The sequence below is a fragment of the Hemitrygon akajei genome, chromosome 9 (genome assembly GCF_048418815.1).
Source record: "Hemitrygon akajei chromosome 9, sHemAka1.3, whole genome shotgun sequence".
NCBI lineage: Eukaryota > Metazoa > Chordata > Chondrichthyes > Myliobatiformes > Dasyatidae > Hemitrygon > Hemitrygon akajei.
The window spans coordinates 142,978,677-143,003,874 of record NC_133132.1 but is presented as its reverse complement, the minus strand read 5'-3'; the positions used below and the strand labels follow the sequence as shown (position 1 = coordinate 143,003,874).

Genomic DNA, 25,198 nt, shown 5'->3' with positions numbered 1-25,198 from the left:
TGATCTGCAGCCACACTCAAACTGACGCTTTTCACAGTGAATGATTTCCCACCCCAGGAGCTCAGCGATCAGCTGTTTTCAACATATCCAGGAGCAGTCTGGAAAACGCGCGCCTTCAGAGTGCAACCTTGTGCGGTGCTGTGGGATGACCAACTCCATGCCAGTGTCGCCAACTGAGGCATCGCAGGAGAAATGGAAGATCGCAATGTCCGATGCGGCTGTCAAAGGCCTCTGCACTCCGGCCATCACTCACTCTCCCTCCCTTTCTCTTGATGGTATGGGAGTACTTGCTGCCGATTCTCGAGTCAGAGAACCTCGGAATAAAAGGTGACGCGGCAGGCCGTAACATCGTAACAGCGACGGTTTGTTGGCCTCGCTCTTGCTGTGGAATGGATGACACTTCTCCCTTCCTTGTTAGTGAGAGAGAGAGGGCCTGTAGCAGGTCGAATTATCGGGTGAACAATGCTTTTCGCTGGACTGCAGATCGTGGTCTTTCTCTGCAGGGTTTTCTTTTGCTTGGTGGTGGGGGGCGCTGCCGAAATGGGTGAGGGAGGGGCAGGGAGGAATGCTGATGCTTTGTGCATGGGAGGGGGGAGAGGGGGCTGTGGGGTTCTCATCTTCATTCTTTGAGGTTCTTTTCTGTTTTTGCGCCTGTCTGTGAAGAGTAAGAATCTCAGGTTGTATGTACATGCTCTGATATTAAATGAAACCACTGAACCATTTTCTCGTTGTACTCTTGGAATACAAATACTAGTCAAAGGCTAAAATCTCTTAAGTTGGATGTGCTTGGTGAACAGGTCCAGATTCCAGAAATTATTCCTTTTGCATTTCAGGATCAAATGGCGCAGGAGCCTGGAAGATCAACACTCAATGATTTAAGAGCAGCTTCTACCCCTCTGCCATCATACTTCTGAATGGTCCATGCACCCATTAATACGAACTCACTATTTCTTATTTGCACTATGTATCTATCAATTACAACATATCCTATTTCTTTTACATTTTGCACTGTACTGCTGCCTCAAAACAACAAATTTCACAACAGGTTCATGATAATAACCCTGCTTCTCATTCTGAGAGCCTAATATGATAAGAGCACTTGAGTTAGAATATTTTCTAGACATACGCAATAAATGAAAGGTCATCAACCTGAAATGTTAACTGTACTTCTCTCTCCACAGAAGTTGCCTGCTGAACATTTCCAACATTTGCGGCTTTTATATAAATAGTGCGGAATTTATTCCATATCTGCAATGATCAGAAATATTTCTCAGTCACCGGCGCTTTGAGAGCGAAACAGCTGTGTGCTCATTCTCACCACGCTGCACAATGAGTGCCAGCTGTAACCATGGCAACTTCCTCGCTATGATTGCCCCTGAGCACATTGAACTGTCAATACCCACAGATCCTACACGGCTGCTGCAGAGGTGAAACAATGCACAAACACACCTAATGAAAGAAAAGCATCCATCCCAAAAAGGTAATGTACACTCCCCATCATTGCATTCTCCCAAGCGCTGAACGGAAATTAATAATGAGAACTGTTGAGTCTGCGATGCCACATGACACTTTCTATTGAGCACAACACCAGAGAACTACCCTGTTGCACTTAGTACATACCATTTCTGTTCAATATTTGTATTTCTTATCCCCTAGACTTTCATTTTAATCCTCCTAGTATAAAGCAGATGATTCATTTATCCTCGGGAATAACAGCCCATAGAAAATCACCCAAAGATCAAATCTTCAAGGAGGTCCCAGATTTTGACCTGACTACCCAGTATATTTGTACCTTCAGTCAGCACTTCAATAGATGTGTTGATAGAGTGCAGACAGTGGTGAGTGACAGGAGTGGAACCCAGTGTGGTCTTCTGCTGCTGAAGCCCATCCACTTCAAAGTCCAATGTGATGTACATTCAGAGATGCTATTCTGCACACTACTGCTGTAATGTTATTTGAGTTACTGTCGCCTTCTTGTCAGTTTCCACTAGTCTGGCCATTCTTCCCTAGCCTCTCTCATTAACGAGGCATTTTCACCTGCAGAACTGACTGGATCTTTTTTTTTTCTTTGCTCCATTCTCTGCAAACTCTAGAGACTGTTGTGTGTGAAAAGCCCAGGAGATCGGCAGTTTCTGAGGTGCTCACATCACCCCATCTGGCACCAGTAACCATTCCATGCTCAAAGTCACTTAGATCACAGTCCTTCCCTATTCTGATGTTTGGTCTGAACAACAACTGATCCTCTTGACCATAATGTTGCTGCCATATGATTGGCTGATTAGATACTTGCATTAATAAGCAGGTGTTTAGGCATATCTAATAAAGTGGCCACTGAGTGTAAGATTTAGAGGTAGGATGATATTTAAGATAGGACTGGGCAGGTAACAAGAGAAGTATTTGATACTGATTTATTAATTATTTTGCATATATTTTCTATGAAGTTATTTTTTAAATTTGATTTCAATGAAGGCACCAATCTGACAAATCTCCAGGATCTGACTGATTCCACCCTTTTAAATAAAGTGGATAAGATCTTTACAGGTACCTAATCTTCCAAAGTTCTCTTGATTTAGGAATTTTCTCTTTAGCTGATAAACAATATATGCAAAGGGAGAAGGAATGAAAGGCCAATCTAACAACTGTCTGGTTTACTAAGAAAATTACTAATGCACGCAAAGATACCCTAATAAATATCTCAGCAAAGTTTTTGTGTCATTTTCAGTCATTCAAGATAAAGTTTCGCATTGATCAAGGGCTGTGCAGTTAATAAAATGCTTATTTTTGAGAAATTAATTTTCAATTGTAATAATGAAACTGCCCCAAGTTACCACTCTTAAATGCACCAGGGGCTGTTTTAATGAAAAGGGAAAATAAATGATCACATTCCAATAAAGTTAGACTGAAGAATTTACATCTGTCCTTGTGCCTATTCACCTGTGCAGAAATTCGTACTGCAATTTGCTACAAGATTTCCAATTATGCTCAAAGTGAAAACTCGTCCCCATAATGCTCCAAGGTTTGAAGTGGGCTCGAGATTTCAGAGCCACTGAGTCAGTGAAGAACACTTAACTGCCAAAAACACCAACTTGTGCCAACAAAAAGTAGTTGTTGAATCTACTGGCTGCATCTGTTATCGGAAAATGCTGGCAAAATAGAAGATGACTACATATGCACATAATTTGCAAGAAGCTTTTCCCCTGGTTTATAAGTTGCATGAATAAAGACATATACGTGCATCTGACAGATGAGCATGAGTAAGTTTATGGGCTTGTTAACATTTATAATTATGCCCAAGCGAATATTTTGCTAATCCTGTTTCTGTAAGACCATAAGACATAGGACCAGATTTAGGCCATCTGCCTCATCAAGTCTGTTGCGCCATTTCATCATGACTGATCCATTTTGCCTCTCAGCCCCAATTCCCTGCCTTCTTGCCATACCCCTTCTTGCCCTGACCAATCAAGAATCTATCAACCTCGGCCTTAAGTATACATACAGACGTGGCCTCCACAGCTGCCTGTGGCAGCTAATTCCACAGATACACCACTCTCTGGCTAAAGAAATATCCCCGTTCTAAAGTGACACTCCTCTATTTTGAAACTCTGTCCTCTGGTCCTAGACTTTCTCAGCATAGGAAACATCCTCTCCACATCCACTCATCAAGGACTTTCACCATTCAATAGGTTTCAATGAAGCCACCCTAATTCTTCTGAATTCTGGTGAATACAGGCCCAGAGCCAAAAAAAAAAATGCCCTTCATATGACAAGCCATTCTTGTATTGGAATCAGTTTCGTGAACTTCCTTTGAACCTTCTCCAGTTTCAGCACATCCTTTCTAAGATAAGGAGCCCAGACTTGCTCACAATACTCCAAGTGAGACCTCACCAGTGCTTCATACATTTTCAACCTTACATCCTTGCTGTTATATTCCAGTCGTCTTCAAACGAATGCTAAACCTCATTGGAGAGGGTTCAGAGAAGATTCACGAGAATAATTCCAGGAATGAAAGGGTTACCGTATGAGGAGCGTCTGGCAGCTCTTGGGCTGTATTCCCTGGAATTCAGGAGAATGAGGGAGGATCTCATAGAAAAATTCAGTATTTCAAAAGGCTCGAACAGATTAGATATGACAAAGTTATTTCCCATGGTAGAAGATTCTAGGACAAGACGGCACATCTTCAGGATTGAAGGACATCCTTTTAGAACTGAGATGCAGAGAAATTACTTTAGTCAGATGGTGGTAAATCTGAGGAATTTGGTGCCACGAGCGGCTGTGGAGGACAAGTCATTGGGTGTATTTAAGACAGAGATAGATAGGTTCTTGTTTAGCCAGGGCATCAAAGGGTATGGGGTAAAAGCAGGGGAGTGGGAATGACTGGAAGAATTGGATCAGCCCATGATTGAATGGTGGAACAGACTCGATGGGCTGAATGGTCTACTTCTGCTCCTATATCTATGGTTTTATGGTCTAAAATTAGTTTCCAAACTATTCTGAAATTAGTTTCCAAGACAAAAGGTGCTTTTCTGTATGTTTCAACTGCATATTTTGTGTGTTATCTAATAATTTGGTCATATTATTCAGGTAGATAACACTATTGGAAATCAGAACAAATGCAGATGCTGAAAATCTGAAATTTTTTTAAAAATGCTTTAAACACAGCAGATCGGGCTGTATCTATGGAAAGAGAAGCAATTAATGTTTCAGATTAACTTTACTTCCCTTAGCAAACTAGGATCCAGATGATTAATCACCTCAAGTGTGACTAACCTGCCAACACTTCTTCATCAGGCCATCAAGAATCTTAATCACATTTTCCTTTGCCAGGCATCCAAAAGCACTTCCTTTCTTGATGAAGACTGATGTGAAATATTCATTTCGAACCTCAGCCACGCCCTCTGCCTCCAGAAATAGATTTCTCTTTTGATCTTTGTCAGGCTCCACCATTTGCCTCCCATTTCAAACTTTCCTAATTCACATGCTTATGGAGTATTTTTGCATTTTCTTTTCAGATTGCTGCCACGTGTGTTCATGATCTTTATTTTCCTTCTGTTTGACGTTGCCCCACTGATACCTACTTCGCCTGACCTGGCTCATTTCCTAAAAATAAGTCCAGCAAAGTCTCCGTCCACAACGGGGCAGAAACAAACTGATCAGGAAGGTTCCTCCAGGCAACCAAGAGAAACTGTTCTCTTTCTCTGCATCTAACATGACTGCTCTTTTCCATTTCCCGTCTATATCTGGGTAACCGAAGTTCCTCCTACCCCCCCTCTCTCTCACACATATATACACACACACACACGCACGCGCACATGCACTCAATCCCTCTTGCCTCCTGCTTTGAGGGGGTGACCTTTCAAAGCTGAGGTAAGGAGGAATTTTTTTAGCCAGAGAGTAGTGAATCTGTGGAATGTTCTGCCACTGACTACGGTGGAGGCCAAGTCTGTGGGTATATTTAAGGCAGAAGTTGATCATTTCCTGATTGGTCACGGCATCAAAGGATATGGCGAGAAGGCAGGTGTATGGGGTTGAGTGGGATCTGAGATCAGCCACGATGGAATGGCGGAGCAGACTCAATGGGCTGAATGGCCTAATTCTGCTCCTATGTCTTATGGTCTTACGTTTCTGCACCTCTCTGCAATTTCCATGCAACTTTGGTCCTCTGTATCTTTCTTTGGTTGGCAGCCAAGACAGCTGCCCCAGCAGTGTAACTGCATCCCTGTTGCTTCTTGACTTGAAACAGAAAAATTTGTCCTTGACTTTTCAAGGCATCTTGTCTCTTCAGCACTGCAATATTCTTTGAAACTAAAATTGCCCCTCCAGCTCCTTTTTGCCTTTCTCTATTTTCCCCCACACTTTCCTGTCATTTTCTTCAGCCACAGCATCACAATTCCAAGAGGGCGTGCCAGCAGCTCAACAAGCTTGTAACATGCACTTCTAGAAACTCTCCTTGGATAGTCTTGTCCCCTCACTTCAGCTGGTTCTGTCTCAAAACATTCTAACACTCGCTAGAGATGATGCTATTTATCTCTCCGAATCCTTTCTTCATCTTTTTTTTAATTTTCACTGATAGCTGTGACTTTGCATAATCCCAGTAACATCATCAGCACCTTTTAAACCTTCCCATCAGGTGACGTGCTTCCTTTCCATATAGCGATCTATTGGATCTGTACAGATCTCACTTCCCACAGAGCTGATTACAGTGACCCAAGAATCTTAGACCCTCCCTGCTTCACTGTCCCTTCAGCCACCCAGCTGGCTAAGCTTTCTTGCTGTTTCTATATTCACTAGCACGTGTAACATTGAGTAACCTGGAGATTATACAACCGAGGTTCAGATTTTTAACAACACACACAAAATGCTGGTGGAACACAGCAGGCCAGGCAGCATCTATAAGGAGAAGCACTGTCGATGTTTCAGGCCGGGACCCTTCGTCAGGACTAACCGAAAGGAAAGGTAGTAAGAGATTTGAAAGTAATGGGGGGTGGGGGAAATGCGAAATGATAGGAGAAGACCGGAGGGGGTGGGGGAAATGCGAAATGATAGGAGAAGACCGGAGGGGGTGGGATGAAGCTAAGAGCTGGAAAGCTGATTGGCGAAAGTGATACAGAGCTGGAGAAGGGAAAGGATCATGGGACAGGAGGCCTTGGGAGAAAGAAAGGAGGTGGGGGGGAAGCACCAGAGGGAGATGGAGAACAGGCAAACAACTAAATATGTCAGGGATGGGGTAAGAAGGGGAGGAGGGGCATTAACGGAAGTTAGAGAAGTCAATGTTCATGCCATCAGGTTGGAGGCTACCCAGCCGGTATATAAGGTGTTGTTCCTCCAACCTGAGTTTGGATTCATTTTGACAGTAGAGGAGGCCATGGATAGACATATCAGAATGGGAATGGGACGTGGAATTAAAATGTGTGGCCACTGGGAGATCCTGCTTTTTCTGGCAGACCGAGCGTAGGTGTTCAGCGAAACGGTCTCCCAGTCTGCGTCGGGTCTCGCCAATATATAAAAGGCCACACCGGGAGCACTGGACGCAGTATACCACACCAGCCGACTCACAGGTGAAGTGTCGCCTCACCTGGAAGGACTATCTGGGGCCCTGAATGGTGGTGAGGTTCAGATTTTTACATTTTTTTAACTCCTTAAAATCTGCTTGAACAGTTTCATCTCTGTTCCTTTCTCAGCCAAGACCTCTGTCTGTTCAGGAAGCCCCTTAGAGTCTGCAGCAGCTGTTCAGCAATATTCTTCACTCTAGCACCAGGGAGTCAATATTCAATTCTGTAATCACCTCTGCAATTGCAAAAATTACCATTTGCTCCGCTTTGGAATCCAAATTTATAATCCTCAATAACTATTCGCATTGTGTTATTGTTTTCATTTCTCCTACCTCAATGCACTGTATATGATTTGATCTGTATGAACAGTATGCATGACAAGTTTTTCACTGTATGTGTGACAAAAATAAACCAATTCCAATTCCATAACGTTAACGTTTTGGCTTTGTAGAAAAGGGTCCCTCTGCAATACTCTGAACTCCAATACATTCAGGGGTTTTTCTTGAGCCATTTCAAGTCAAGTCAAGTCCAGTTTATTGTCATTTTGACCATAGACTGCTGGTACAGTACACAGTAAAAACGAAACAACGTTCCTCCAGGACCCTGGTGCTACATGAAACAACACAAAACTACACTAGACTGCACTAGACTACGTAAAACAACATTAAAACTGCACTAGACTGCAGACCTGCACAGGACTACATAAAGTGCACAAAACAGTGCAGGGCAGTACAATAATTAATAAACAAGACAATAGGCACAGCAGAGATATATTTGCCTCTCACTCTCTTTCTGCTCACAATCCTTTGATCCTGTTCTGAAACACGCATACCATGAAACACTCCACCTCGTGTTCTCATCAGTGTGAACACTTAGCGTGTGTTATTACAGTTGCCTATCTCCAGTTCTTTTCAGGCTGAGAATGTCAGCTCCCAGAACCTTTTCAATAACTGTAAGGTTTTAAATCCTAGTTCTCATTTGCACTAGCAGAGGCAACAGCTGTCAGAATTAGAATAAGGTGTGTTATCGCTGACACATGTCGTGATATTTGTTGTTTTAATGCAGCAGTACAGTGCATGACATAAAAATTACTGTAAGTTACAAATAAAAAAATAGTGTAAAAGACGAACAGTGATGCAGTTTTCAAGGACTGTTTAGAAACCTGATGGTGGAGAAGAAGAAGCTGTTCCTAAAATGCTGCGTGTGGGTCATCAGGCTCCTGACCTGCTCCCCCACGGTAGTAATGAAAAGAGGGTATGCATGTCCCAGATAGTAAGGTCCTTAATTATGGACTCTTCCTACGTGAGGCACTGCTCTTTGAAAATGTCCTTGATGATGGGGAGGCTTGTACCCATGATGGAGCTGGCAACTCCCTGCAGCCCCATTCAGTCTTGCACGTTGGAGCCTCCACGCCAGACGGTAATACAGACGGTTGAATACTCTTCATGGTACATCCGTTGAAACTTGCTGGAGTCTTTGTTGACTAAATCTCCTCAAACTCCTAATGAAATATAGCTATTGTGGCAGGCCTTCTTCAAGATTGCATCAACGTACGGGGCCCAGGATAGATCCTTCGAGATGTTGGTGCCCAGGAAACCGAAGATGCTGACCCCTTACTGGGGACTAGTGTGTGTTCTCTGAACTTGAAAGTACTTGCACAAAGATTACCTAACTTTGTGCCGTAAAATGCTTCTTTCAAGGAAATCACTATGTGTAGATAAATGTGGCAGTAATTGGGGAGAAGGAGCCAAGAGGTAGATGAAGGAAATAAAGAAGGAAGAATGTGTTACTGTGGAATGTCCTGCTTAAAATCGCTTGGGAGTGAGAGAAGAATGTCATAATTGTTCCATTAGTAGCTCTGTGTTAATCTCATGGATTTTTTCCCTCTGGGATAGCTATGGCATAATTGCTTCAGGGGGCAATTTTGTCCAAGTGATCAGGATAGCTTTTCCAATGAGTATTACAGAAGTTGAATAAGTACACACTCAGGAATACAGAGGCGTTGAAATGTAACTTTGTCATTTGGACTAAATACCATATATATAGACAGCAGTGTCTGTACAGCATACTCCACTTTCTTGGTTTCGTTCTACTTAAATTAATGGCATGAATTTCAGAAGTGGAGTACCACATGCTGTGACGCTGTATTCCCTCAGCAAGATCTCAAAACAAAGAGGAATTTAGTGCTAATGTGCAACATTTTTAAAATAAATGTGCTAATTTAAGATAACATATATAAAGATATGAAATCTGTTTAAGTCAATCTAACGCACTAACTATATACAACTATGACAATAAAGTCATGTAGCGTGTGGGCATGAAAGAGGAAATCAATTTGTCATTTCTTCAAATGGAAAGAAGGATTCTTCTATTATAATTACACATCAATACAATATGTTGATTATTCAAGGAACCAAAAAAAATGAAATCACTTCAGATTATTTTTAGAATAATTTTAAGTAAAGAAAATACACCCAATAAAGGCTACCACAGCTAATTCAAAGCATGGAAAGAAAGTTATTCATATAAGTATAAAACCATGTGACATAGGAACAGAATTAGGCCTCTTGGCCCATCAAGATCACATCAATAGTCAATCATGAGTGATTTGCTTTTCCCTCTCAACCCCATTATGCTGCCTCCTCTCCCTTTGACACTCTTACTACCAAGAACCCATCAACCTCTGCTCTCAATATACCTGCATCCTCTCCATAGATGTTGCCTGGCCTGCTGAGTCCCTCCAACATGTTGTGTGTATTATTTTCAATATACCCAATGACTTGGCTTCCACAGCTGACTGTGGAAATGAATTCCACAGATTCACCACCTTCTGGCTAAAGAAAATCTTCTTCATAGGTTTGAAAGAGATTCCCAGCTTCATCCTTCCAAATTCCAGCAAGTACGTACTCAGAACCATCACATGCTCCTCAAGCATTTCATCCCTAAAATCATTCTTGTAAACATCCTCTGAATCCCCTCCACATCCATAATTAGATATTCTAGTCCTCTCAAATTGAATGTTAACATTGTATTTACCTTCCTTACTTCTGACTCAACCTGTAAGTTAACCTTTAGAGAATCCTGCATTAGGATTCCCAAGTCCCCTTGCACCTCCGACTTCTGAATCTTCTTCCCAATTAGAAACTAGTCTATGCCTTTATTCCATACTCTTCTCTATGCTGTAATTCCATCTGCCAATTCTTTGCTCATTTTCCCAACTAGTCCATCTGTAGACTCCCTGCTTCCAACACTACCTGCCCCTCCACCTATCTTTGGATCATCTACAAATATGGCCACAAAGACATCAACTACACCATCCAGGTTATTAGCTATACTGTCACATGAAAAACCATCAACCAACCACCAACCCCTATGAAAGACTAATAGTCACTGGTTGTCAACCAGATAATGTCCCCTTTATTTGCGTTCTTTGCCTTTTGCCAGTCAACCGATCTTTTATCAATACTATTATGTTCCTCTAATAACAAAGGCTCCTATCTTAGTTAACAGCCCCACGTGCACAGCTTGCTACAGGCCTTCTGAAACCCCAAGTGAACAACATCCATCACCTCCCCTTCGTCTATCTGCTCGTTACTTCAAAGGTTCATTTATTATCAAAGTATGTATCCATATACAATTCTGAAATCAGTATTTCTCCAGACAGCCATGAAACAAAGGAAGAGCATGAAAGTCATTCAGAGAGATCCATCAACCCCACCCCCCAGACAAAAACGGAAATGGAACCCCCCAAAAAACAACCTCTCCTCCGTATAAAAAAGAAACAGAACATTGAACCCCAAAGACCCTCCTCCTGCACAATAAAATGGAAAAGGAACAGGTGATAAAAACACAGAATATAAAAGCGATAATTCGGAAAAAGTCTACAGTCCAGAAACACAATAGTCCAATCCATAAACGCAGAGCCTCGCTACCATCCTCCGCTATCACCGACATCCATCGAAAGAGAGGGACTCCACACGAGGCAGAGAGGCCTACCCACCAGCCACAGTGAGCCACACAGCGATAGGCCACTCAAGACTCTTTCTCCAGCAGCAGTCAAAAGGAAGGTAGTCGGCTCTGAACTCTTGCTCGCCTTCTGCATTCGCCTCAATGTCTCAATCTCCCTCAATGCTTTAATCTGCGATTAATGGACACTTTAACTTCCTCAAAGAATTCCAGCAGTTTTGTCAAGCAAGATCCCCCCGCCTTTAAGGAAACTATGCTAACTTTGTACTATATTAACATGTGCTTCCAAGTACCTCAAAACCTCAATCTTAATTATGAACTCAAAAACCCTACCATCCATTGAGGTTGGACTAATCAACCTTAAATTTTTTGTCTTTTCCTCCTTCCATTCTTAAAGAACGGAGTGACATTTGCAATTTTCAAATCCTATGGAACTATTCGTGACTCTAATGATTTTGAAAAATACCTTCACAATCTTTTCAGTTTTCTCTTTCAGAATCCTCTGATGTAGTCCATCTGGTCCATGTGACTTATCCACCTCCAGATCTTTCAACTCCCCAAGCACCTTCTCCTTAATAATAGTGACTACACTCAGTTCCTCCCCGACTCTTCGTGACTTTTATAAATGACCTGGATGAGGGAGTGGAGGGATGGGTTAGTAAGTTTGCTGATGACACAAAGGTTGGAGGTGTTGTGGATAGTGTGGAAGGCTGTCAGAGATTACAGCAGGACATTGATAGGATGCAAAACTGGGCTGAGAAGTGGCAGATGGAGTTCAACCCAGATAAGTGTGAAGTAGTTCATTTTGGTAGGTCAAATATGACGGCAGAATATAGTATTAATGGTAAAACTCTTGGCAGTGTGGAGGTTCAGAGGAAACTTGGGGTCCGAGTCCATAGGATGCTCAAAGCAGCTGCGCAGGTTGACTCTGGTTAAGAGGTGTATGGTGTATTGGCCTTCATCAATCATGGAATTGAATTTAGTTGCTGAGAGGTAACGTTGCAGTTTTATAGGACCCTGGTCAGACCCCACTTGGAGTACTGTGCTCAGGTTTGGTCGCCTCACTACAGGAAGGATGTGGAAGCCATAGAAAGGGTGCAGAGGAGATTTACAAGGATGTTGCCTGGATTGGGGAGCATGCCTTATGAGAATAGGTTGAGTGAACTCGGCCTTTCCTCCTTGGAGCGACGGAAGATGAGAGGTGACCTGATAGAGGTGTATAAGATGTTGAGAGGCATTGATCGTGTGGATAGTCAGAGGCTTTTTCCCAGGGCTGAAATGGTTGCAACAAGAGGACACAGTTTTAAGGTGCTGGGGAGTAGGTACAGAGGGGATGTCAGGGGTAAGTTTTTTATGCAGAGAGTGGTGAGTGCGTGGAATGGGCTGCTGGCAAAGGTGGTGAGGCGGATACGATCGGGTCTTTTAAGAGACTTTTGGATAAGTATATGGAGCTTAGAAAAATAGAGGGCTATAGGTAAGCCTAGTAATTTCTAGGTTAGGGACATGTTCGGCACAACTTTGTGGGCCGAAGGGCCTGGATTGTACTGTAGGTTTTCTATGTTTCTATATTTCAAAACCAAATGGAATGCTACATTATACCTCACTGTTATTCAGACTTTGCTCTCTATATATATGGTACATCTTCCTAATCTATCCCTAGACAGTGCATCATATTTGATCATTTTGGTCTAAATCTATCACTCAAATATTTACCTCACTTTTTTAAAAACTGCCAGAACCAATTACTCTTGCAAGAATACAATACTCAATTTACAGCCAAGTACATGTCAGCATTTAACTAATTCTTTGATAAAAGCTGTACATTGACTTTAAACATATAGTACATGGATCCATAATTATATTCAAATCCTTTCTCATCTCTGCTAATGGACTCTGCTTTATCATATGCACACTTCCTGTTCCAAAGTGCAGTTTCCTATATGTAGCAAACATTGAAATCTATTTGCATTCTTAGCCTATCTCCCTAATTGGGCCAGATGCTTCTGAATGCTGGTTATTTTTCTCTGTGTCTGTCACAGGCCAGAGCACATTTTGAAAAAGCACATTGCAATTAAACATAATGTACTTCCTTTACAATACAGCTGTTACTAGCTTTTTTCTAAGACAACCAATGAGTAAAATATCAAAGATAAAAATGTTTCTGCACAAAATATTCATTTGCTTAAACTAGCCATTTTGTGACTTTTATCTCTCAGTCTGATTATGTATTTTTATTTCTCTCTAACTTTATCATTTTGTTTTACCTTAATTTTTACATTGCGAAATTTTCTTACTTATTTTCAAAATGTAGGTGCTGTGGAAAGAGCTATGATCTACTGTCCATCGCCAACTGTTCATATTGAACAATGGAGTTGGTACACCCAGAGATGTCGGAACTACTTCAGCTTGAGGAAATGGCAATGAATTGGGAGCGTGGATGTCATGGCTCAGAACAGAATGGTGGAAATGCTATGCCCACATCCAATCATGGATCCAGGAGATGAAATCAAAAAGAATAGTGGTTACCAGAGACTATCAAGTCAGGGGAGCAAATAATAATTTCTGTGGTTGCTAAAGTGATGTGGCTGCCCTACTCTTTTCCGCTGTGGTTAGTGTGTTTGCTCTGAAGTCCTTGAACTCCCATTGCACTGACACTGATTAATCAGCAATCCACCTTCACTAAATCACATCTCAGTCTAAAGCAACTCTGAGCCTTAACACCTATATTTCATGTTTTCCACCACAATGCTAAATTGAGCAGAATTATGGTCACACCCTCAAGTTACCAGAAACACTGGTCACCTCCTCGCCCTTGTGCTAATTTCAACCAGTCACTCACTTCTTTGCTTTCTTGTGATGTCACAGTTCAATTTTATTCTTTAAATTCTGTTTTCTTTCTTTGTATATTTTTCTGTTTACATCAGCTCTCAATCACCATGTATTGCAAGAAACCAGCAAAAGTGGTGGCACTGAGGAGAAATGCACTGACCCTCAACCTGCAATCAGCATTCACATCGGGCTGTAATTAATCCATGCAAAATCTGTTCCTGGGTCACAGTGCCATCAAAATGATACTAATTTCATCATCTTACTCGGAAATGACATTGGCAACTTCGAAGACAGGAAGAAAAATGGTAAAGGGCAAAGGGCGGGATAACCTATTATACTCTGCATTCTTTATCTCAATGAACATTTCAGCTGGCCAAATACTTGATCCGGACACCAAAATAATTGCTTCTTTGGCAGCTTTTTTTTTTTGGCAATATATGAATGGACTGAGAAAAACATTTAAAAGGACCTCAGTGCAAAAGGAAATTCTTTTTCAAGTTACTACTGAGAATCCTGGATTGTACGCCATCTCCCATTTACTGGGGAAGATTTTAAGTGTGTCAATCTTAAAGATTGGGAGGGAAGGGGAACAGTAGAAATTGTGATTAATATTGAAACTGATAACATTATAAGGTATTGAATTGAAATATCACAAAATGGTTTTTTTTAGTTTGGAAGAGATAGATTGAAAGGAAAGGCAGTAATTGAGGAATCAGCTATCAACTAGAATCATTGGCTCTTCACTCAACCCTGGAACATCTGGATAGCAAGATGTATACACAAGGATGCTCTTTAACGGCTACAGCTCAGCATTCAATACCAACATCTCCTCAAAACTAATCAATAAGCTTCAAGACCTTGGCCTCAATACCTCCTTGTGCAATTGAATCCTTGATTTCCACACTTGCAGACCCCAGTCAGTTCAGATTAGCAACAACATCTCCTCCACCATATCAATCAGCACAGGTACACCACAAGGCTGTGTGCTTAGCTCCCTGCTCTACTCGCTTTACATTTAAAACTGTGTGACTAAGCACAGCTCCAATGCAATATTTAAGTTTTCTGATGACACCACTGTCGTTGGCCAACTCAAAGGTGGGGACAAATCACCACATAGGAGGGAGATTGAAAATTTGCTGAGTGGTGCCACAACAACAACTTTTTACCCAATGTTAGCAAACCCAAGGAGTAGATTAATAACTAGAGCTAAAGTTTGTTAATGCTGCACAGTGGGGTTTAAACTAGAGATGCAGGGGGATAGGAACCTAATTGCCAGAACAGTTAGTGGAGGCGTTGTGGGGACAGATGTTGGAAAGACCTCAGACAAAGTTAGGAATGAAAAGGTTGGGCATGGTGTGACTAGTGTCCTGAGATGCAGATATCTCAATGCAAAAGCTCCTCTGCCTTTCCTACAATGCTTCCTGCATTGAGATATATGCATCTCAGGACACTAGTCACACTAAAGAGTCTATAGAAGAGAGGCAAAATGGCATCAACATGGATTACACGCAGAGGCAAATCAGGGTGGATAAATACCCAGGGCCTGACAAGGTCCCTCGGACCCTACGGGAGGCAAGTGCAGAAATTGCTGGGGCCCTAGCAGAGATGTCTAAAACATTCTTAGCAACAGGAGGGATACCAGAGAATTGGAGGATAGTCAATGTTGTTCTGCTGTTTAAAAAAGGCTGTATACATAAACCAGGAAATTATGGGCTGGTGAGTCTGACATCAATTGTGGGAAAGTTATTGGAAGGTATTCGAGGGGACCAGATATATAATTATTTGAATAGAAATGGACTGATTAAAGATAATCAGCATGGATTTGTGCATGGTAGGTCATGTCTAATCAATCTTGCTCAGTTTTTTGAGGAAGTTACCAGGAAAGTGGATGAAGGCAAGGCAGCTCATGCTGTCTACATGGACTTTAGTGAGACATTTGACAAGGTCCCGAATGGGAGGTTGGTCACCTGATATTCAAGATGAGGTAGTAAATTGGATTAGATATTAGCTTTATGGGAGAGGCCAGAGAGTGGTAATACAGGGTACCACAGGGATTGGTGCTGGATTCTTTGTTGTTTATCATCCACGTTTATCAGTGATCTGGATGATTACATGGTTAACTGGATCAGCAAATTTGTGGGTGACACCAAGATTGGGGGTGCAGTGGACAGTGAGGAAGGCTATCATGGCTTGCAGAGGGATCTGCATCAGCTGGAAAAATGGACAGAAAAATGCCAGATGGAATTTAATGCAGACAAGTGCAAGGCTTTGCACTTCAGTAGGACCAACAAGGGTAGGTCTTAGATGGTGAATGGTAGGGCACCTAGGAGTGTGGTAGAACAAAGGAATTTGGGAATACAGGTCCACAATTCATTGAAAGTGACATCACCGGTAGTTAGGGTTGTAAAGAATGCTTTTGGCATATTGGCCTTCAAGTTTAAGGGAAACATGGGGGGAATCTTCTTCACTCATAGGGTCGTGAGAGTGTGGAATGAGCTGCCAGCACAAGTGGTGCATGTGAGCTCAATTTCAAACTTTAAGAGAAGTTTGGATAGGTACATAGATAGTAGGGATATGGAGGGCTATGGGCCTGGTGCAGGTGGATGGGAACAGGCAGTTTAAATAGTTTTGGCATGGACTACATGGGCTGAAAAGACTGTTTCTGTGCTGTACTTCTCAATGATTCTACGACTTCAGGAGGAAGAAACCGGAGGCTCATGAGACAGTCCTTATCGGGGATCAGAGGTGGAGAGGGTTAGTAACTTGTGCATTTAACAAAGCATGCCAGTGCCTCTACTTATTTAGAAGTTTGCAAAGATTCAGCGTGACATCTAAAACTCTGACGAATTTGTTTAGATGTGTGGTGGAGAGTATATCGACTGGCTGCATCACAGCGTGGTATGGAAACACCAATGCCCTTGAATGGAAAATCCTACAAAAGGAAGTGGATGCAGCCCAGTCTATCACAGGTAAATACATTGAGCACATCTACACAGAGCGTTGTTCCAGGAGGGCAGCATCCATCATCAGGGATCCTCACTAACCCGGAGCCTCAGGCCTCACACCACCAGGTTCAGAATCAGCTATTACTCTCCAACAATCAGGCTCTTGAACCAGAGGTTGTAACTTCACTCAACTTCACCTGCCGCACTTTGGAACTCTTCTCATAACCTATGGACTCACTTTCAAAGACTCTTCATCTCATGCTCTTATTGCTTATTTATTTATTATTATTATTTAATTTTTCTTTTGTATTTTCAGTTTTTCATATTTTACTCACTGGTTGTCTGCCCTGTTGGTGTGGTCTTTCATTGATTCTATTATGGCTATTGGATTTATTGAGTATGCCTGCAAGAAAATTAATCTCGGGGTTGGATATGGTGATGTATATGTACTTTGATAATAAATTTACTTTGAACTTTTGAAACAGTGTCTGCACAGTTGAATATATGGTAGGAAAGAAATTCCTGAAACATTTGGTTCACTTCAGGGCAGTAGGCCATGTTTGAGCGGCATGTATATTAGTATAATGTATAAAATTAAAGGTCAGGTGGAACAACTACTTGTGGAAAAGTTTGATCTAACAGCAGAAATACGGCTCAGATTAGTGGAGGAGTGAATGTGCTTTGCATCAGAGCAAAGTAGGAAGAGGAGAGTAACAACGAGAATGAACTCAAAAGTAAAGGTGATATATGTTGGCTGGTAAAAGGATGTCCAGCAGTCAACAATCTTTCTGTCACTAGAACGTGGTTTCTCCTTAGTAATTCCAGCAAGTTCCTCTTGCCTTCAAAACTTCCTTGCTCTAAGGAGAACAAGCACAACTTCTCCAGTCTCTTCTCAATAAATGAAGTAATCCATGTCTGGTATAATAGCAGTAAATTTCTTCCTCATCCTGTAGAAGGCCTGATATCTTTCCTGAAACCTGGTACCCAAAATTGACACAGTTCTCCTAATACAGATACATGTTTTAAAAATAGTGGCATAATCTCCTCATTTCTGGACTCCACATATATCAATGAAGACAATGGTTTCTCTTTTCCACTTGCCCTATCACTTTCAATGATTTGTGTGCATTCGCTCTCATTAAAGTTTGACTATTTACTTTTTATAGATTTCATTACCTCCATCAAAATTAATTGCTAGCTGTGTGCCAAATGACATCTCCCAAGTGTCTGCCTATTGCATTAGCCTGTCAAAATCCTCCCATAGACTGCTGTTATCCACCTCTGCCTACAAATTCATTAGCTTTAAGATTCAGGATTGTTTAATGTCATTTCCTGGACACAAGTGTAAAGGAGAACAAAATAATTTTTACTCCAGATCTGATGAAGCACAAAAAAGCACAAAAGATAAAAAACATAATGATAATAAAAAATATAATTAATATAAATATATAAGATAGCTTATGTACTGTAGATAGAGTGACTGTGTGCCTATTAATGACACTGGGCTGTACATAAGGTGACTGACAGGAAAGTGTTGGTAGAATGAATGGGTGGAGGTGCTTGGGGAAAGTGACTGTTTCTGAGTCTGGTGGTTCTGGTGTGAATGCTGCGTAGCCACCTTCCTGATGGGAGTGGGACATACAGTCCATGAGTAGGGTGGGGGGAATTCTTCATCATGTTACTGGCCCTTTATCAGCATTTTTCTGTATATATGTCCTTGATGGTAGGTAAGCTGCTGCTGGTGATGTTTTGACTGCCCCTAGAAGAGCTTTCCTACTCTGCGCAATGTAATTTCGGTAACAAGCAGTGATGTAGCTCTCTACTGTGCATCTGCAGAAGGATGCGAGTATGGAAACAAAGTCCAGCTCTCTTCAACCTCCTCAGAAAGTAGAGGCATTGATGAGCTTTTCTGATTGTGTAGGATATGTTCTGGGTCCATGAAAGGTTGTGTGTGAGATGTGCACTCCCAGGAGTTTGAAACTGCTTGCAGTTTCCACTGCTATGCTGGCAATGTAAACGGGGGAGTTGTAGGCGGTGAGAGTTCTCCTGAAGTTGATACCCATCTCCTTTGTCTTGTTGACATTGAGGAAGAGGTTATTTGCCTGGCACCAGGCCTCGAGCTCTTCCACCTCCTCTCTGTAGGCAGTTTCATTACTGTTGGTGATGAGCCCCACCACTGTTGTGTCTTCGGTGAACTTGACAATGTGTTGCTTGGGTGTTTGGCAGTGATGGGTGAGCAGAGTGTACAGCAGAGGGCTCAGCACACAGCCCTGGAGGCACCCGTGTTGCGGATGATGGGGAGGGAGGAGTAGTTGTGCATTCTTACTATATGAGGTCTGATGGTTAGGAAGTCCAACACCTAGTTGCACTGTGGTATCAAGCAGTAGAGTTTGTTCACCGAGGTCTGTGGGATAAAAGTGTAGAATGCTGAACTGAAATCCATAAAGAGCATTCCAGCATCCTGTTTCTCCAGGGCCAGTCATCGAAATTATATCAGAAATATGGCTCTGGCCTGTACTCACCGGAATTCAGAAGAATGAGGGGGGATCTCATTGCATTCATTGTGTTTCCATTTTGTTGGGGGTTTTTTTGTGTGGGGAGGTGGGATTTGGGGGTTGATGATCGTGCGGCCTTTCTTTACTTTCTTGGTTTCATGGCTATGCGGAGAGGAAGAATTTCAGATTTGTATACGCTGATGATAAATGAACCTTTGAACTTTGAACCTAGTGAATATTGAAAAGCTTCGATGGAGTGGGTGTGGAGAGGATGTTTCCGATAGTGGGAGAGTCTAGGACCAGAGGGAACAGCCTCAGAATAGAGGGGCATCCATTTAGAACAGAGATGAGGAGGCATTTCTTAAGCCAGAGGGTGGTGAATCAATGGAATTTGTTGCCTCAGGCAGCTGTGGGGGCCAAGTTATTGGGTATCTTTAAGGCAGAGGTTGATAGATTCTTGATTAGTCAGGGCATGATATATTACAGGGGGAAGGCAGGAGACTGGGGCTGAGAGGTAAATGGATCAGACATAATGAAATGGCAGAGCAGACTTCTTGGATAAAATGGTCCAATTCTGCCCCTGTGTCTTATGATTTTACTAACACTATTCCCTTTAATCTCTTGATTTAGCTGATATGTGATACTTAGTTAAACATCTTTTGAAAATCCAAAACATCAAAATTATCACAACAAACTCATTAACTCTTCCCATTACTTCTTCAAAGAACTATGATGAGAGATATCAATCTGGGTTAATTTTGACAGATGTGCATAAAGTGATCCCAAGATAGATCAATATTATATTTAATGTTCCCTTCATTTTTCCACTTGTGACAAAAATAAATTTAATTTATAGAGGTATAGTAAGGAAGAATATTAGAAAAAACTTTAATAAAGTCTTGAATATTTTTATAAACCTGTAAGGAAAAGGATATTTGATGGAAGAAATAAGTTAAGGATAGAAAATAAAATGTTCTCATTAAAACATAGAAGTCGGTCTTTTACCTTAGAGTTTAGTAAAGTGATAATGGTATAAAGATAGAGAAGTAGCTGGAGAATTAGGATAGTCACGACTAATGTAGAATTGCAAAAATACTAGTGCACCCAAAGAAGAAAATACTCTCAACTCTAGAGTATTTACAATACTGAGAAAGAACAAAGAAAAGAGCAAAAGTTGATCACAACCTTTCAAATTGATTTGGCTATGGGACTTGCACTATTACAACACTACAGTTCATAAAGAAGGGAAAAATACAAGTAACCATGAACCAGTCACCTAGTGTCAGTACAATATACAAACAAAAACACTTCCTTAAAACTGTGGCTTTAGGTCCGTCATTATTTTAGGGAAGGGAGGACACGGTTGATTTAGGAAATATAGCCATCCATAGCCAAAACTACCATTGAAATTTTACAGATATTGTCTCCAACAGGAAAAACCTACTTGTCTTAGGACTGGGTCTTCAAGTAAAAGGATACAGGTGACAGAGACCCAGTTAAAAGAGTATGGGAATCTGATGACATTGGACAACAAAGATTTTTCTTCCTGAATACTTTTGAGTGTATCTTATAGACTTTCAGCTGCTGATCATAAAAATCACCATGAAATTTCCCTATCATGCACCACTTTTTTAAAAAATCACCTATATTTTTTACTTCAAGTCAATTAAAATGTTGCCCAAAATGTAAGCTGAAAAGTTTTCTATCCTGTCCAGTCATCCCTGGGCATACTTAGACAGGGTGGAAGCTGCTTGCAAGACAGGTTTTAGAAAAATATAAATTTCTGTGAAGGATTTCAATATTTGATTCTGATGTTTCCAGCATAATGCTGAGGATGTTCTACGAGGCTATGGTGGCCAGTGCTATCATGTTTGCTGTTGTGTGCTGGGGCAGCAGGCTGAGGGTAGCAGACACCAACAGAATCAACAAACGCATTCGTAAGGCCAGTGATGTTGTGGGGCTGGAACTGGACTCTCTGACGGTGGTATCTGAAAAGAGGATGCTGTCCAAGTTGCATGCCATCTTGGACAATGACTCCCATCCACTCCATAATGTACTGGTTAGGCACAGGAGTACATTCAGCCAGAGACTCATTCCACCGAGATGTAACACTGAGCGTCATAGGAAGTCATTCCTACCTGTGGCCATCAAACTTTACAACTTCTCCCTAGGAGTGTCAGACACCCTGAGCCAATAGGCTGGTCCTGGACTTATTTCCACTGGGCATGATTAACTTATTATTATTTAATTATTTATGGTTTTATATTGCTATATTTCTTCACAATTCATGGTTGGTGCGGCTGTAACGAAACCCAATTTCCCTCGGGATCAATAAAGTATGTCTGTCTGTCTGTCTGTATAACTGATGCCAAGATTAAGGAAGACATTCTTATTGGTCCACACATCAAACAAGTCATCAATGACAGGCAATTCGAAAAGCTTCTAGTGGGACCGGAGAAAATCACATGGAAGGCATTCAAGGATGTTGCTGGAATTTTCTTGGCAACCACAGAGCACCAAATTACATGCAGCTGGTTGAGAACATGCTTCAAGCATACAAAACCATGAAGAGCAACATGTCACTGAATATTCATTTTCTGTATTCTCATTTAGACTTCTTCCCTGAAATCTTGACTCTGTCAGTGACGAGCATGGTGAAAGGTTTCACCAAGACATTACCGTCATGAAGAAACAGTATTAGGGCAACTGGTATCCATCAATGCTGGCTAATTATTGTTGGACACCTAAGTGAGAAGCCTCAGACACTGAGCACAAATGAAAATCATCAACAAAACCTTTTTAGCTTAGTTAAAATATTGCAAAGTGTCAGCACCGTTATGCAATTAAATGCATTATATTCAATAAAAGATAATTTCTTGTTTCTCTAAATTCATATGTGATACAAGTGGTCTGAAATTATATTTTTGTTCAGCTTCAAGTGGTAAAGGCCTTCATCAACCATGGAATTGAGTTCAAGAGCCAGGAGGCAATATTAAAGCTATATAAGACCTTAGTTAGATTCCACTTGGAGTACTGTGTTCAGTTCTGGTCACCTCAGTACAGGAAAGAAGTGGATACTATAGAGAGAGTGCAGAGGAGATTTACAAGGATGTTGCCTGGATTGGGGAGCATGCCTTATGAGAACAGGTTGTCTGTACTTGATCTTTTTTCCTTGGATCGACAGAGGATGACAGGTGACCTGACAGAGGTGTAAAAGATGATGAGAGGCATTGATCGTGTGGAGAGGCAGAGGCTTTTTCCCAGGGCTGAAATGGCTGCCACAAGGGGGCATAGTATAAGGGGAATGTCAGAGGTAAGTCTTTTACACAGAGAGTGGTGGGTGCATGGATGATGGTGATACTGCCGGCGATGGTGGTAGAGGCAGATACAATAATGTCTTTTAAGACACTCTTAGATAGGTACAAGGAGCTTAGAAAAATAGAGGGCCATGCGGTACGGAAATTCTAAGCAATTTCTTAGTGGTTGGCACAACATTGTGGGCCGAAGGGCCTGTAATGTGCTGTAGATTTCTATGTTCTATGTTCTATGTTTTATCATAAGAAAAAAATTGAGGAAGCAAAACTTTCAAAAGAATTTGTTGTCCAGTGTGATTAGAAATACAGTAATTATTAAACTATTTTGAATAGATTCACAGAAAGGGAGCCCTACTGATGCATTCCTCTTATGCCATAAAGTTTCAACAGTAATGTCCCTCATGTGTCACCATCAGGGTCATTGCTTATAAAATATAGGAACGGCCAGAACTCAGATAAAAGAAGCACATTAGTCATGCAGGCAGACGGACTAAAAATTGTCAACTTTGTGAAAACCACAATCAAGTTCAGAAAATAAACAAGTTACCAGATTAGCAGATAGTAGATTAAACTTTATTGAAAGAAATGTAGCATGATATACTTTAGCAAGAATGAAGTGGGTGTATACTAAATTACAAGCTGGAATGCACTATTGGGCATTTTGGCAGATGTTGAAGAAACCGGGATTAGAATCAGGATCAGAGTCAGGTTTATTATCATTGACATATGTTCTGAAATTTAGTGCTTTTGTGACAGCAGTATAATGTAAGACTTTAAAAAGTTATAAGTTCAATTAAGAATAAAATAAATAGTGCAAAAGAGGAATAGTGAGGTAGTGTTCATGGGTTCATGGACCATTCAGAAATGTGGTAGTGGAGGGGAAGAAGCTGTTCCTAAAATGTTGAGGGTGCACTCTGCCCCCTGTACATCTTCCCTGATGATGGTAATGAGAAGAGCGATGTTCTGGGTAGTGAGGGTCCTTAATGATGGACACCTCCTTCTTGAGGCACTGCCTTTTGAAGATGCCCTCGATGATGAGGAGAGTTGGACCCATGGTGGAACTGGTTGCATTGGAGCCTCCAGACCAGATGGTGATGCAAACAGTCTGAATTTGCTCCATGGTACATCTGTAGGAATTTGCTGGAGTCTTTGGTGACATTCCAAATCTCCTCACATTCCTAATGAAGTATAGCCACTGACAAACCTTCTTTGCGATGTGTTTGGCCAGGATTGATCCTCTGAGATGCTGACACCCAGAAACATGAAACTGCCGACCTCCCAATGAGGACTGGCATGTGTTCCTTCAACTTCTCCGTCCTGAAGACCACAATCAATTCCTTGGTCTTACTAATGATGAGACACCACTCAACCAGCTGACCTATCTCACTCCTCTACACTTCCTTGTCGCCATCTGAGATTTTGCCAACAGTTGTGTCATCAGCAAATGTATAGATGGTGTTCGAGTTGTTTCTAGCCACATGGTCATGAGTGCAGAAGAGAGAGTGGATAGTGGGCTAAGCACGCATCCTTTAGGCCCTTTAACAAGTAAATAAGATGCTCAATGCCCCTAAGAATTCTCTCCAAAAATGGTTTGCCTCAAGGGAGTCCTCGGGACTCTGGCATTCTGGGATACCCTACATTGGATGGCAATGACCGAAGGTTGGCAGAAGTGTTGACCAGATGAAATATTCAGAAGTTGGAATTCAAGTAGTCTCAAAAGACGAACCAATAGTGCCTGCTGAAACCTTAAAATATGTTATGTAAAATGCCAATCCACATTTACTTATTTTAATACAATGCATATTGCAAGGTCCAGCAAGTTTTCCAGTTGTGTTTTGTATAAATATACACATATTTATAATAAACATTTTGATCATTTTAAATTTGTTATACAATTATTAAACGCATGCTCTCTTGTAATGGATTGTTCAGTTTGTGATACCGAAGAGCCTCAACAAGAAAGTATATTATTATTCAAAATCATGTTTTTTTTTCTTCTCAGACCATCATTTCTAGGAAGATTTCATATAGAGTCTGCATGTCATGAGAAGCCAAGTGTACACTAATATTCAAAAGCTCACAACTGAATGCATTGATTTTCACTGATGAACAAGTGTTGTTAAGTGTTACAAGAGAGATTTATAGAACGAATACTACATACGTATATGCCTTTTACTCTGAACTTAGATTTGCTGTTTCTCCTGAGAGTCTCTTAAACTCAAGAGCAGTCATTTTAGTTGAAATTTTACAGTTACCTTAAGTGTCAAAACCATCGTTGAAATCTTAAAGGCACCTCCAGAAGTAATAAAAATAAGATATTCATCTACTTAAACCATAAGATCATAAAACATTGGAGCAGAGCTAAGCCACTTGGCCCATCGAGTCTGCTGATATGCCTGATTTATTTCCCTTTCAACCCTGTCTCCTGCATCCGCCCAGTAACCTTTGATGCCTTAATTTCAGATTAAGTCTTCCAGTAAAAGGATACAGGAGGCAGAGATGCCGAGAGCAAGGGAAACAGAGACCGGAGAGCAAGGGAAACAGATACCGGAGAGCAAGGGAAACAGAGACCGGAGAGCAAGGGAAACAGAGACGGGAGA

At 41.4% G+C, this 25,198-nt stretch overlaps 1 protein-coding gene across 2 annotated transcripts in view; it reads right to left on the bottom strand.

The window, feature by feature from the left end:
* Positions 1 to 25,198, bottom strand: part of xkr6b (XK, Kell blood group complex subunit-related family, member 6b) — a 461,182-nt gene that overhangs the window by 362,246 nt on the left and 73,738 nt on the right. Inside the window, exon 4 of one of the 2 annotated variants that reach the window (XM_073057170.1) lies at positions 3,640 to 3,655. The exons of the other annotated variant lie outside the window; for it this stretch is intronic. Coding sequence (XP_072913271.1) covers positions 3,640 to 3,655 — 16 coding nt within the window. The remainder of the gene's footprint in view (positions 1 to 3,639; positions 3,656 to 25,198) is intronic. 2 annotated transcript variants of the gene reach the window in all.